The 15,409-nt window shown below is 45.0% G+C and overlaps 1 protein-coding gene across 6 annotated transcripts in view; it reads right to left on the bottom strand.

Annotated features, from left to right (window-relative positions):
- Positions 1-117: 117 nt before the first annotated feature.
- Positions 118-15,409, bottom strand: part of auts2a (activator of transcription and developmental regulator AUTS2 a) — a 302,379-nt gene continuing 287,087 nt past the window's right edge. For 4 of the 6 annotated variants that reach the window (XM_077020417.1, XM_077020416.1, XM_077020420.1 and 1 more), the window contains 12 exons: positions 15,084-15,352; positions 12,270-12,508; positions 10,273-10,317; positions 8,639-8,734; positions 8,413-8,484; positions 7,485-7,514; positions 6,552-6,623; positions 6,071-6,212; positions 5,485-5,565; positions 5,174-5,257; positions 3,356-3,599; positions 118-2,863 (listed from right to left, as the gene is read on the bottom strand). In XM_077020417.1, coding sequence (XP_076876532.1) covers positions 1,669-2,863; positions 3,356-3,599; positions 5,174-5,257; positions 5,485-5,565; positions 6,071-6,212; positions 6,552-6,623; positions 7,485-7,514; positions 8,413-8,484; positions 8,639-8,734; positions 10,273-10,317; positions 12,270-12,508; positions 15,084-15,352 — 2,569 coding nt within the window. In that variant the 3' untranslated portion in view covers positions 118-1,668. The remainder of the gene's footprint in view (positions 2,864-3,355; positions 3,600-5,173; positions 5,258-5,484; positions 5,566-6,070; positions 6,213-6,551; positions 6,624-7,484; positions 7,515-8,412; positions 8,485-8,638; positions 8,735-10,272; positions 10,318-12,269; positions 12,509-15,083; positions 15,353-15,409) is intronic. The other 2 variants (XM_077020418.1, XM_077020421.1) reach the window with 2 other exon arrangements.

Raw genomic sequence — 15,409 nt, 5'->3', positions numbered from 1 at the left:
TAATCAGCTTAAAATGCATTCTGATTTGAAATGGCATTCTGATTTTCTTGCAGAACATAGTCAGTGAGACCATGTCAAAGATCGGCTCCTTTACATAATTAGTGAGCAACACTGAGGCAGAGAAAATTCACATTTTTTTAATAACATGGCACAATTTAAATAACACAAGTTTAACTGAGGCGCATGCCGAAGCTTCAATCTCTTCGCCTTTTTTCTTCCTTTGTACATGATCTAGAAAGACTTCAATTTTTACATACATGATAAACAGCAAAAAAGTTTTTCTTAACAATCTCTTTGCAATACATATTGACTACCCACTACTTCTTCAGTGGACATTTTAAATGTTGGATTTAAAAAACAAACAAACAAAAAAAAACAACCAAAAAACCCCACTGCACAACATTTTAATTTTACAGTTTTAAAGCACACATCTAAACTGTCAATGGACTACTAAAATAGAACTCTGCTCGTTAAAAACAAATGGTCTGAAGGTTTAGGCTTTTTTTTGTCTTTTTAGTTTTGTAGAGAACTTAAGATAGCACTTTAATACACTGTTGAACCAATGGGGGCCTGCACTTCTACTTCCCAACACGTCGTGAACGCCCTGGCTGAAACGTCTCGTCTTGATCCTGCGTGTTCCCTCCAGAAAATGCTGTCCTTTAAAATCAGAAACGACTTTCATGGAAAGACATAAGGGATCTGTGTGTATTTCTGAGAATAAATGATTTTGAATTTTGTATTTATAAGATTGTCTCCACAGGTTTATATGACTCCCGGTTGCTTTAACATACCTAAATGCAATAAGGATTTTCAGTTGAGATGTACTTCTAAATGCAATAAGGATTTTCAGTTGAGATGTACTTCTAAAATTAGGGCTTTGTGCATATCTTTTCTTTAGATATAGCTAAGATACAACTGCAATTTAAACGGAGAGTCACCTATGAATGTGTCTCGGTGTAGAACCGCTTGGCGCTGTAATTCAGCATGGGGGGTTTAGGCTGAATAAAGAATAACTTTAAGGGAGAGAATGTTCTGGCCCTCAAAAAAGGGGAAGAGGGACAAACAGACACAATGTAGGAGAGTCAACGCACGAGTTGCATAGTTGAAAGGGTAAGAGGTTGGCGGTCTCTGGAGAAATGTGAAACTTAAACACCAGACTGACTGCAGCTCTGAGCTAAAACCATTCAGCGAAAGAGAGCATTCTTAGTTTTATGTATCCATTATATACAATTGTTTAAAGTAAAGCTTTCATGACAACTATTTGCATATTTGTACCTTCATATTATCCTTAAGGAGTGAGCACACTAACTATACAAATATCTACATTTTCCATCTTGCAATGTATCGAGGTACCTGTACATTCCAAACACTTGGTTGTCTAGGGATGTCTTTGATTTGTGTTGTACATTGTCCTAATTGCTTGAGAGCAGATTCCCGTACAAATAAAAAAATTCATACACAAATAAGGATCAAACTGAATGAAATGGCAGGTAGAATTTCCACTTTTGTTTAGTATCTTTCTTGTGTTTGTACAAAAAATAATAACTCGCCAACCAAAAAAAAACAACAGTCTATACACTGCTATAGTACATTTTCTATGGCCCAATGCTAAGTGCTTGGTTGAGTTCGGTCCATCAGACACATATTTTGGCGTGCGTGTGTCCGCTCTCACCGTGCCTCAATGTCTTTGTGGGCATGTGAAGGCGGTCTGTCTCTGACATCTGTACTCAAAGGGGTGGTCCGTCTGGGGGAGCCCGACCGTGCACCCAGAGTCGGGATGAGTGGGGGCGGGGCACTGAGGGATGCCGTGGGCGGAGTTTTGTTCAGGAGTCCATTTTGATGGGCGGCCGCGGCGGCGACCACAGCCGTAGAAGGGCTGACACGAGGATAGTGCATGCTGGGTAACCCGGGGGCCATGAGGCCAGGGTGGGGGAGGTGTCCGTCTAGTGCAGGATGGTGCATGGCGTGCAGACGTCCGTGCTCATAGTCCTCTCTGAGCATGTGCAGACGCTCGCGCTCCTCCAGGTGGGCCCTCTCCTGTTCCCGCCGCTGATCCAGGGTCAGCCCCTGAGAGGCGTCGCGGTTGAAATCGTGGGGCTCGCGGTCCCGATAGGAGCGTTCGGCCTCGTAGAGGCGCGGTGCGGCCAGCCGGTGCAGAGGGTCGTTCCTCAGAAGCATGTCCCGGCCCAGCGGGTCCCGTCTGTGGATGTCCAGGCCCCTGTAGGGGTCCCTCATGGGGTCCCAGTGGAATGCGGGATACGGAAACCTTTCGGCCCCCGGGATGGGGCTGATGCCCATGAAGGGGGCCACCATGCGAGTCCTCTCCAGGTTGCCGACGCTGTTCATGGGGTGCAGGCCGGCCATGCCCATGGGCACGGCAATAGAGGGGGGCGGGGCCAGACTGCTAGGGAGAGGCAGAGGCGTGGCTCTCTGGTCCGGAGACCTGTCCGTACCTCCGTCTGGCTCCTCCTTCCTCTCCTCCTTCACCTTCACCTCGCTGCTCTTCTTCTCGTACACGATCTCTCCTTTCTTCTCCAGGATGTCGCGGCTCAGTCCGCCGTTCACCCGCTCCAAGCCGGTTGGTCGTACGTACGGCGACGTCGTCACCCTATTGGCTGGCTTGTCCTCGGATATCCGGCCATCGGAGATGATGGGCGTGTCTTTGTCGCCGTGGTGATTCTCTTTGAGCTTGTGCTCCTCGGTGTGCTCCTTCTCACGGTCTCCGTCTTTGTGTTTGTCTCGATCTCGTGACTCGCTGGTCACAAACTGACCCCGGGGGGCGTCGGCGGTGCGGCCCAGCAGGGTGAGGGGGTTGATGGGGAGGGGGGAAGGGTGGCCCGCATGTCGTTTCTCCACAGTGTCCCTGCGAGAGATACAAAACAGAAGAAAATTAAACTTGTGCGTATTCAAAAGATTTAAAAAGTGTTATCTTGTAAATACACAGCCAACAAAAGCTGAATGGCTCATGTGTGCGTTCTTCACAACCGTGGTACACGGTGCGTCATGCACTCACACAAGCTGCGTCAACTATACCACAACTTAGGGTAACCTTATACATCTAAATAATTAACTACTTCAGAGTATAATCTCTGCATGTATGGTATGTGGCCACAGCAAACATATTCGCATTTGTATCATTCTGCTGATGTGGATTTCCACCCTTTCAATAATGCAACCAACACAAAACCTCTAAGTGACAACAGCTCCCCCTTGTGGAGAATCATCAGGTTACTAGTCTTCAAATGAATTACATACTAGGTCCTTAAAATGCTTCGGATACAGATATTAAACCATGCGGTAGCATTCAAATACAACTGCCATATATTTAGACGTCTAGTTACTACAGAAAGCCCACCGCTCTTTGTCCTCCTTGCTTATGGAGGAGTCTCTCTTGTCCGAGTCTCTGTCCCGGTCTCGGTCCCTGTCCCTTTCGTGTGAGCTGACGGAGTTGCTGCGTTCCGAGTCCCCGGGTTTCAGCCAGGGTGGTGGTGTGGGGAAGGAGGGCGGTGTGCGGTGGAGCCGGTTCCAGGGCTCGTGACCTCCTCCGAAGTGCTGCTGTGCGTTAGCAGAGTCCTTATGGCCAAAGACGGAGTTGGGAGCTGACGGAGGAGGGACACGAGACACCACCATCACCACAGCTCACAGCACAACGGTCAACATTACGCCACGCCGTGATTGGTCATCGTTACGTTACACCTTTATGTTAATTCCAAGGCCATTAATTCTCAAAGGCTTTAACATAAGATAAAAAAATGAATGAAGTGTGTTGTCCATGTAATACAGATGACACGGACATCTGTAGGCACAGACACACTAATTTCTCTACATGTATAGCTAGTATTCGTCTTATTCTGGATGTTTTTTAAATGATGGTGCATATTTTCTATGTAATCACCTCAGTCCGTCATTTCATGGAGTTACAAGGGAATAAGTAATAATCAGAGGCAACGTGCCTTGTTTTCACACGCACTTAAAGACAATCAGGGCGACATTGCCTCACTTAAATCAAATGCATGTTTTGTGATCATTTGAATTGCAAACTTAAATAAACTCCGAGCAGTTAACCATGAAATCCCTCCACACAATGAAAGCACATCATGGCAGAGAGATGCTTTGTGTTCAAGGCTACGTTATGGTCACACGTAAGAGGTTAAGTTTTAACTTAAAATTTATGTTAATGTATTTCTTGTTAATTATATATTGTAGAAAATGCTCCCCCATTACTGTCCTTCTCTGCTGCAATACTGCATTTCCCCAGTGTGGGACTAATATAGGGTTGTCTTATCTTACTTAAGCCCAGACTAATCACACAGTTTCTAATATTGATTCAACACTGGTGCTTCTACTTAGTCTTAATCCTTGACAAGAAAACGAGGCACAGGGGCGTGTCCATGACACGGGGCACAGGGGCGTGTCCATGACACGGGGCATAGGGGCGTGTCCATGACACGGGGCACAGGGGCGTGTCCATGACACGGGGCACAGGGGCGTGTCCATGACACGGGGCAGGCATACGCTGAACTCTCTTCCAGCAGTGTGGGACTCACTGAAGTGCATCCAGCTGAATTAACTGGGTTATGAGTGCAGGACAGTGCATCATTCACCATGGCATCACTGCACGAGAAAACCATTCTTCTCACAATGCAATGCACGTAGTCTACAGTTATTAGACTTAATGGAACGGCAGAAGACTTGTTGCCATCCCAACAGCGAGTCAGAAAATTTCATGCAGATAAGAGCCCGATGAATTTTGCTGGATTTTAGTCACATTTGGTTCATATTGGCCCAGAATTGCACTGAATACTTTAGGCCCCTGCAGCCTGTACATGTGAGTCAGTGCATTTCCTGCTTTTTCTCTGAGCTGTATCAACCTGAATATTTGCTTCCTTGTTAGGTGGGTAGTATTATCAGTTAATTGTGTGTTTAAGGCATTTGTCTTAATGATTTGTCTAATGATTAAGGTGTTGGACTAACTGATTAATTGTATGATTAAGGTTTTAGACTAAGTGATTAATTGGACAATTAAGGCATTGATCTAATTGACAAATTGGGTTGTTAAGGTTTTGGAGTAATTGATTAATTGTGTGGTTAAGGTATAGGTGTAATTATTAATTAGGTTGTTAAGTTATTGGACTAATTGATTAATTGGGTGATTCATGTGTTTGACACTCACTAAGCGCTGGGTTTCCCAGGCCACCGAAGGCTGTAGTGCTTAACGCTCCAAGACCTCCAAACGATGGTGGTCTGTTGAAGGGCTCTGTAGGGGCACAGAGAAAGTCCACCCAGCACAGAGTATTAAAGTTCAGCACCGCAACTGCTGCTGCATTTTACAGACGTGACCAAGCATCCTTCTACATTTCCAGTCTCCCTGCAAGGTGTTTCTCACTTGCCCTTTGGCATATAGATCTATATGCCAGCACCCCCCACTCCAGGTCAGGGGTCATGCACAGTCAGAACGCCCAAGTGAGGCGCGGGACGTCTTACCTAAGTGAGGTGCAGGTGTGAGGAAGGTGGTGGGGTGAGGAGGAGGCGGTCCAAATGGTGTTGCAGAGGGATGGGCAGAACCTTCAGACAGAGAGAAGAGGACACCTACATGAGCATGCTGTCGTTCCCCACTAGGGTGGCTGAGGAACTGCACAAGAGCATGCACAAGAGCGCCGAGATATATCAGCTTTTGGCTGATGCGTTTATCTAAAGCAACTTACAATCATGACTGAATTTGAGGAATTGAGGGTTAAAGGGCCTTTTGCTCAGGGGCCCAACAGTGTCAGCACATCACATGTCATATGGTAAAAGCAGTTTACCAACAACTGTGTTTACTGACAGCAGTATGTGTTTACTGACAGGGTCCCTAAATTAAATGTTAAATTCAGGAGAGGTGGGAACTTTGGGATTTACTAGATTGCTACAGCATATGAATGTGAAGTGGTGATGGCACTTTAAGGAAAATCCCCTGGCTGGCAAGTACTTGAGTCAATTTAGGATGTGTTAACTCGGAAGAAGGCAGGGTTGAATTCTGATTCTGCCATCTCTGATTGGAGGAGATTACGTAGCATAAAAGCTCACTCACTCGCTGCTGTGAAAAGCGTGGCGGGTCGTGCCAAATCATGGGGGTGGTGGATCGCGCCAAAGAGACTTGGACCTGGGGGCCGACTCAGGAATTCTGGTTTGAGACCGAAGTCCAGCTTGTGTGGATCAACCTGCATCTGCTGCTGGAGGATGCCATGGGGGGTTGGGGGGTGGGGGGGGGGGGGGGGGGTGTAGAGAGAAACACTTCAATTATATTCTGTATTGATTGCATTTTAAATAACATAGTAGCATGTTAAATTACTACACAATGTTTACATGGCTTATGTGGTTTTACTATCACATATTGACCTAAATACGTATACAAGAGTGATAAAAATGATGGTACAGCTACAACCTTTAGGAAATTAGTTAGAGGGGAACTGCATGAACTGTGGTTCATTAAAGCTACGGTGCAGACATCTTTCAGTTCACCTGCATTAAAGCTACAGTGCAGACACCTTTCACCTTCAATATTCACTTACCTTTCCTTTTTGTTGGTGGTGATAGATTTGCCAGGCGATATGGACATGCATGGCACACCATTTTCCTGGTTTCTAAGAAAAGGAATATTTTATAATTAATTCCTTTAATTAAAAAGTTAAATACATTCTTTAAATATTTGCTTGCAATACTGTAAACTCAGGTAATATGCAAATAACATGGAGATGAGTCTGAGGGAAAGGTTTGTCATCTTGTATGAGTTTTCCCAATGAAAGATCCTGAAGCGGAAGCATCTACAAGTGAAGCAGCCAGATCTCTGACTGAACAAACAAGCAGGAACTGAAGCTTCTAGGGCCAGTCGTTTACTCCAATGACATCATTCAAAGTGTTGCACAACATCTACACTAGCATTTGACTTTAATGCTATAGCAATTACTTTAGTATTTATTAAAAATAATTCAATAAAAATGTTATTCTCTCATACCTAGTACCTCTATACACTCACTCTATACTCCTATAAACTCATTACTCCCTTACACTCAATACTCCTATACACTCAATACAATATATACATCTATATATTCTCAGTTATACTACTCTTAAAAGTAATCTCACCTTGCCTGGTCTCTCGTGTATATTGAGGGATGTTGTTTTTAGTTATATTCAGATATAATATAATAATGTGGTTCTTGCACATTTACATTTTTATAGTTGAGTATTAACAATATATAAAAAATTCAATTATTCTGACCAATTATATTTTTTCACTATTTCAGTTTTCCATTTTCTCTACTGAATTACGTTATAGCCTATTTTTCAGTCAGACCTTAGAAAAAATAAAATTAAGAGCTAAATCTAAATCCATAAACCTATAAAAAGACTTAAAGACTTTTTTTTTGACATATCGCCCTGCCCTAGTATGACCAGATGTTCACATCAGCAAATCAAGTAAATGACTCATAAAGCACACTTACCCTGAGCATGGGCCGGAACGGGTCTGTCAGCTAGGCACAGGCACATAAATCAAAGATTTGTGGATGTGGGGTGGGGAGAGAGAAGGAATGTAGTTACCAAGCCATCACTCTACACCTTTTACCGTCATTATAACATTCCTTCATTACTGGCTAAAATTAAATGCAATAATTATGATCTATTCTTAACTCAAAGGGAACTGCTATGCGTTTTCTATGATTCTAGTGTCACTGAACAATCAGAGCAGTCAGGCAAGACCGAACAGGAAAATAAGATTGCAAACTGTTGGCTTTTTCAAAAAGGCATCGGGTTTTCTACACAGATATTTGTGTTACAATATATGGGTTTTCTGAAATGAAGGCAGGACAAAGAGAGTGAGAGTGTTCAGGAATAAGAGACACACAGATGTGGAGCTTTGATCTACCAAACGAAGGTCTGAATTAAAAAAAATTAAATTAAAAACACAAATGAGAACAGCAGTGGAACCAGTGCCTCTGTAGGGAGGGAGCTGTAGACTGTTGTCACAGTGTGAGCTCAGAACTGGAGAAAAATTTACACGATGACATTTGAGTGTTGAAGCACTTCGGGGCATTTCACTTTATGACTCCTCCTGCCAGCTCAAATATTCAAATGGGCAGTGCCCCAACAATGAAAGAGTTGCACCGTTCTGCACCTTTAAGTCTCAATTAACTGGCTCTGTAAAACCAACACAAAGTTTGCTCATGAAGTTTAAGCTCCAGGTAGTATTGAGCTCAATCTTAACAGTTATGTAAGAGGGTGTACATCATTTTCATAGGATACGACCGCAGAAATCAAATTTAAGAAACGTTTCATAACTAGACATTCATAGTGACCAATCAGAAGTGTTTGGGTGTCAATGTTTTGTGCATTCATCGTCTATGCGTGTGTGCGCGCGGGTGTGAATCATACCCGTGGGTCTTTCTGCAGAAGTGTGTGCGGGACAGCTCCAGGTCTGGCCGCCACGTCTAGAGGATTTGTGGTCTGGATGACGCACGCCACAACGAGAAAAGCAAAGCAGTGAGACCCGTGGCTCACGTTCATGCAGAGTCTTGGTTTGATATTTATGTGAATCGTTTAAATGTGCAGAACAACACTTCTGCAGATTCCACCATTCCACATTGCCGCAGGTGTTTACCTTGGGCTGGAACGCCCCCTGGAGGGACCCAAAGGGCCCCGTAGGCGGGATGACGGGTGGAATTCCGGGCACAGGTGGTGGATACGAGTGGAAAAGCTGAAAGAAAGATTTCACCGTTTACAAAAGAGATCTCCTAATGTTGGGTCATTAGATACCAGTTTCTTTGGATCCTTATGTTAATTCATACAAAAACATAAGTAGGAGAATACAGTAAAGGACAATCCATAAAACATGCATTTCTGAAATCAAACTGTAACATGAATAAAGAAATAGTCCATGGACAAATAAATGAGGGAAAACCAAGGAATATTTGTTGCATTAGCTTATTTTTGTTAAGTTGGTTTATTATTGAAAGCCTAAACACCACTTTTCATAAAGCGGCAACGAGCAATCTGTAATCTTTTCCTACATCTGTTCATCTTTACCCTCTCAGAGTCCATTTTCCCCAGTGATTTACAAGGAATACTTTTCAGACAGCTCCTTTTTTGGCATCTTAAACTACACCCACCAGATGTGCTTCAGCTTACAGTTCAGTGTAGGTTATTAATACCAGGATATTACTGGAACGACCCTGCAGTGTATCTAGGAGAAACTGAAGTGGTGCCTTCCCGCAATATGGTAGAGCAGTTCAGCCCGGCTGCCCTAGAGGGCGCTATTGTGCTAGCAGCAAGGTGGTACTCGTGCTTGGGCATAGTTGGGCAATTACGTAAATGACGTTCTTTGTAAAATCGATAAATAAAGGGGAAGTGAACTGACTGATCCATTTGTGATATCCTTTCTCCATCTTTCACCACACTGTTGCTATTTCTGCTAGAGCGAGAAACATGGCAGAGATATTAAAGAGTTGACGCAAGCCACAAATGGCACATCGACAGAACGAGGCCTCTGATTCCTCGTACTTCCGTCTTGCCAAAGAAACGCTCTGCTTCTGTTACCAGCAACATCCAACAAAACTGGTGGAAAGATTCGTTTTCTGCATATCCCTGCAGGCCAGGTTTTATTTTCTAGCAAGAAAGTTGAATTATGCTACATGAATGGTCAAGTGCTTCAGTTTCATATTTTGCTTATAAATTCTGCCTTACTAAATAAAGTCACATTTATTACAATCAACTAATGGCACACCAATTTCCTTAACTTTAAACTAATAAAGAAAAAGGATTGTTTACAACTGAAATGCAATCATTTGAAATCTGGATTACTATCAAGAAATGAAACAGAAAAATAAAATCCCGATATACTTAAAACGCAAAGCAACGAAGACTCATATCATTAGTTCTCACATGAATAAGCAATAAACCTAAAGAGAGCTGTGTGTTTGAGCTGTGGTGTGAAAGCAAACATTAGACTCATAAAGCAATGCTGAGAGCTTTTAGAGGGCACATTATGGGCTATACATCTGGTCGGGAAGACACAAACAACAATAACAGATAATGGATCCCTTTTGTGTGACAATGTTTTTGTAGCAAGACCGAATGGCATAATGAGTTTAAGCAGTGTGAAGATACCATCCGACCGTCTAGCCCGAGAACACGTTAGTCAAAGGCGTAGCAGCTAAAGACTGGAGCAGGAAGGAACGATGTGCTAAAGAAGTCTGAAAAGGCCACGGTGCAAAGGGAGGTTCCCTCCTTACTCACGCTGTGTCTGTAGAAGGGGTCGACCTTCGTCGGGTATTTGTCAAACTGCAGAGGAAGGAGAGAGAGAGCTTAGCACACAAGGGCCGCGTTTCAACACGAACACGAGAGACGCCACACAAAACACCACCAACGCGCGCTCAGGGACACCACATCTCCAGCACCCTGGGGGTCTCAAATACTTGGGGCCTGCATTAACGACTGCTGGTATGCACGTGTTTCTGAGCCAGGCCTCTGTGCAAGGCACTAGCGGTTTGCCAGTTTATTGAATATTCCAATGAGGCAGCACTTGGCACGCTGGGGTGTTATTAAAGTGCGTTACCGAGAGCGGCCGTGGAGAGCCTGCCGAGCCCAGCTGAAACGTGTCGAGCGAGCAGCTCTTTTCAAGTGGCTGGAGTGCTCTAATCTGGATCCAGAGAGAAAGTTTCTCCACTCGTGTATAAACACAGTGGCTCTCAAACTGGTTTTTATACCTTCATTAGGGAGCACAGAGGCCTCCTCTCAGTGCCCCCCCGAGTCTGGTAAAGTTCAAAAGCCCCTTGAAAGGCTGTGCTGGTGAGGAGTTAGTGAAGACTTGCTGGCTGTAGGCCTGTGTGTGGGTGTGTCTGCGCTCACTAACCGTCCCTGACGCCCGCCACCCCAAAGCCTGCAGTGAAACCCCCTCAACCAAAATGATGTCATTAAACCCAGAATGAATAAATGCGTATTAAGTTCTCAGGACTTGGCTGGAGTCTACACACATCGCTGGCAGCCTTCTTGTTAGCTTTGAACTAACTGAGCTAAGCAGAGGGCATGGAAGAAAAACACAAGAAAGATTTGTAACAAAGAAAAGTCTCATTGTGGCTAAAGTAGAACACATGGTTACGATTGAGACCAAGGGAGCTGCGGAAATGACTCAGCACCGCCTAAACCACCAATCTGCACATGGCTGTGATGTCCACACACACACACACACACACACACACACACACACACGGTCATCTAGACTCCTCACTAAAGCGTGATCACATTCTAGCATGCATGTACTCAACTAAAACAAATAGATGAAATATTCACACCGACCCACAATCACAAACGCACCCACCCACAATCAAAGACAGTATTTCAGACCTTGTTAGATGCAGCTAATGCAACTAACACTATTACTTCAAGCCCAGAAGTACTTCATCAAACAGGCCCAAATAAACACCAATTTAATCTACTAATTAATTAATGGTTCTTAAGTATTAAATTTTTCTGTATGGTTTAATAAATCCTATAATATGAATTATTCAATAATGCCATTGCACAATTACGTAACAGTCTATCAATGGGACCAATCTGCAGTTTTTTCTCCACTACCTGAAGACACTCAGTCATTCATAAATTTGGTGCTCTTTTCACTACCCAGAGACACTCAGTCATTCATAAAATCTGTCCCGTTATGTTTCTCCCAAACCACATTTGCTGTCAGAACTGTGCCAGACTCCCTCTGTGAATTAGCCTTCCAAAAACACCCAACATCCCGCCTTTAGTGCAACCAGTTCTGCCCAAATCATGCTGCAGTGTTTGCAGTTCTGGCCTTGACATTGACAGAAGCTCAAACCTGTATGCCAATCTATTTATATCCCACAATCAATGAAATTACAGTATTTACTACTGAATACAAAACATTAACAAACCAGTAGCTAAAGATTAAGTTGTTATTTATAAGGGCCTGTATATATTCTTAAATGAAATCAAAATGGTCAGGCAGCATTATACAATTCCAAGTTCTGTCTTTGTAGACCAGTGGTATTCAGATCCTGATCCTCGACGTCCATGTCCTCTAGGAGATCCACCCTTCCCTTTTCTAGGAGTCAGGTGTGACACCAAAGTGCTCCACAAGTTCCAGGAACCATTAAATCAACTGCAAGTGATAAAATCCTGCACTGGGTTTGGATTCGAGGTCCAGAACTGAATACCCCTGTTCAGAAACCCCACCGCCCCACAGGGTTGAGTTGAGTTCTACTTATCCTCACGTTTCGGCCCGTGGTACGCACCATGGGTGGTGCAGGCGTCGGCATGATGGTGTGGGGGAAAGGCGTGAAGGTGTGTTGGTGTGTGTGTTGATGTGTGTGCTGGTGCTGGTGCTGGTGTTGGTGTTGGTGCTGGTGGAACTCCGTGCGCAGATAGGGAGGAGGTCCCAGCGATGCCCCACGATCTGCACTTTGAGAAGCAAGGAAACGTGTGTTCAGCTCCTGCCGGAGAAGGTCTTGCTCTGTAGGAGGACAAAGGACAGTGAACACTGTTGTAAGACTTCCTGCTTCACGGCTGTTTTTAAAAAAAAAAAAAGGTTTTATTCATCAAATATGGAACCATCTAGCTGAACGCTTTTCATTGTCTTTAAGGAATTTTACTATGATGGTTTATGCTTATATTATTCTAAGACAAATATAGTGAAAGTTAATAGGCTATATATTAATGTATCTATATATGGGAAGAATAAAATTGCAATCAATTTAAATTGTCCCTGAGAAAAAAATTTTTATTCATAGCTTTAGACCCTCACCCTAATAGCATATGTGAGGATGTCTACAAGACCGATAGAATCTCCATAGGTGGCTTGTGGAGCTGGTGAAGAAAACGCTGAGGTCAAACTAACGGGAGTCAATGCTTTAATACAGCATAAGCCCTTGTTTTGCTTGTTTCATTGTGTTAAGACCTTCACTGTTTTTCAGAAATGTAGAAAATGGTAACTCCGAACAAGGCGTAGGTATTTCCACACGTTTCCAGGTCTGCGGCCCTGGTAAGAGTCCCTCAGTGTGCACTGGGGCCTTCTGCATCTGCACACTTCTAATCCAGACAGGATATTTTTCGGTGGTGTCTTGATGGGAAGTGCAGAAACATCCCTGGAAAAGGCAGCATCTGGATGGCAGCATTTACTGCTCAAAAATTGCACGTCTTTCTGCATTAATGGTGCCAACACAAATATTCCAGTTATCTGGCATGGGTTCTGATAAACCCCTCATCACCACACACGCTGGACGCTAGACCTGATGTTGGGAACAGCTTGGATGGTCCTTGTTCTCATTGGCCTACAGAACCCCACACAACTCTTTCGGGCTGGTAAACACCCATGCACCACGCCACCACCCATCTCACAAGCTACCAGGCACAGAGTGGTGCTGATGCTGCTGTTCTACAGTGGTGACGTACGTCTTCTCTGGGGAGCATTGTTCTCATAGTTCTGGATTATTTATTTGCCGATGCATTTGTTAGCAGATTGGCTCGCCTCGGCCCGTCCTTGCTGATGAAGACTTCCTGGAAAGTTCCTAATGCGCTACAATATGATGGCCTGGCCTGTTTGACATCTCCTTGATTAAAAATGCGAAGTAAAAATAAAACATCTTGCCTTCGTACTGGTTTTGTTTGAATACAAAGCAGGTTTACCAAGAACCGCTTTCAGGGTTTATCTGCATCTCATTTAGCTTTTTTTTTTTGTCCCCAGATATGGGATTATATAAGGTTTAAGGTTTATTACTGTGCTAAATGGGCACCTGAGCACAGGTACTGCACTAGCTGGGATGATTCATTTGACCTCTGCAAGCAGCAGAGTAATGACCTACTGTGAATGCGAGTGGTGGGTCAGCGGCTAACATGCAAGGGCCACTGGAGTTAACGAGGAGCAGAACCGCCCCTTGCATCTGCCGGCTTTGGTCCTCAGCCCGACAGGAGCGGTGGAGAACGGTGTCCGGGCGAGGGAGGGCCGGCCATGATTTTGTCAGCACGCTTCGTCACTCCGCTTTGCTCTGGCTCCAGAAATACGAGCACGTTATGTCCGTTGGGCCTCTTCACAGTCGGAATGGTGTACTGGAGTTCATTCCTGTGAGGCAGAGCAGCGAAACCCAGTGGTAATGTAGGAGGTGAGGAGGTGGTACCGTGAAGTTTCAGCTGCCTCGGAATGAATGTCCTCTCAGTCTTCTCCTCCCACGCCAGCTCCTTGGATGTTGTGGCGTCCAGGAGCTTAAGTGACTCCTCAAATGAGACCACAGCACCATTTGTGCGTGGGGTGAGAGTCGGGGCTGGGGCTCTACGGTCCAACGGTAGCCATCACTGCAGCCTTTAAAGTATTGCACTTTAGGTTGTTTAGAACCTCACCGGGACACCAATTGCTTAAGGCATGTGTGGAAGACGTTTTACAGCTGACCACGAGGGTATCATCTGCAGACTTTAATATCTTCACAGATGGCACTTTGGAGGTGCGGTTGGTGATTAATGAAAAGAGGTGAGAGCGCGCGATCTTGAGCGACACGAGTGCCGAGGGTCAGGGGCCCTCGTGTGTGTTTCCAGCCACACCTGCTGTTCCCTGTCTGTCAGGAAATCTGGGCTCCACTGACAGATGGGACCTGGCACACACAAGCGTGGGGGTTTGACCTGCAGACCTTCTGGGACAATGGTGTTAAAAGTGGAGCTGAAGAGAAGTCTCGCAGCGGTGAGAAGAGTCGTTGATGAAGGGCTAACCTAATGGTTGGCTAACAAACTCCACATGGGCTACAGGCCACAAATATGTTCCATTTGTTCAACAGGCAAAAAATGTCTTCCAACTGAAGTACAGCGTGTGTTTCATGAATTTCATAAGATCTCAAAAGGCACTCTGGGAATTCTGGGAAGATTTTAGGTTAGCTTTTAGGGTTTTTTTTTTTGGCTACAGGTTTCTGGTGCAGGGGCTCCATATTCCACTCATTCAAAAGACAACAACAAACCTCCTATCAAGGTCCCAGAGTAGGGGAAAGGTCACACGGACAGTCCAACACTCCTACACCCAGAAGCGTACGTGCACAGAGGTGTGTTACCTGAATAGGCACTGCCAGCTGGGTGTCCCGGGACAGGCAGGGCGTTTGAGGTCAGCGGTGGTGGAGGAGGCAAGGCGGCAGGTGGCGCAAACATATTGGGGTGATGAGAATGGGTGGAGGGCTGTAGGGAGGGGGGGAAGGAGTGGGGTGTGTTGGGGTTAGCTGGCAGGGGCAGGGGGAATGACGATGATGCCCCAGAGGGGACAGCTTGATGGTGCGGGCCTGGAGCAGACCCGTGGGGCTTCCCTGGGGTACTGCTCCTGCTATTACTGAGAGAGAGGGGGAGAGAGAGAGGGGGGAAGAGAGAGGGAGGGAGGGAGGGAGAG

Source organism: Brachyhypopomus gauderio, chromosome 10 (assembly GCF_052324685.1).
Source record: "Brachyhypopomus gauderio isolate BG-103 chromosome 10, BGAUD_0.2, whole genome shotgun sequence".
Classification (NCBI taxonomy): Eukaryota; Metazoa; Chordata; class Actinopteri; order Gymnotiformes; family Hypopomidae; genus Brachyhypopomus; species Brachyhypopomus gauderio.
This window is presented reverse-complemented; position numbering and strand designations above follow the sequence as displayed.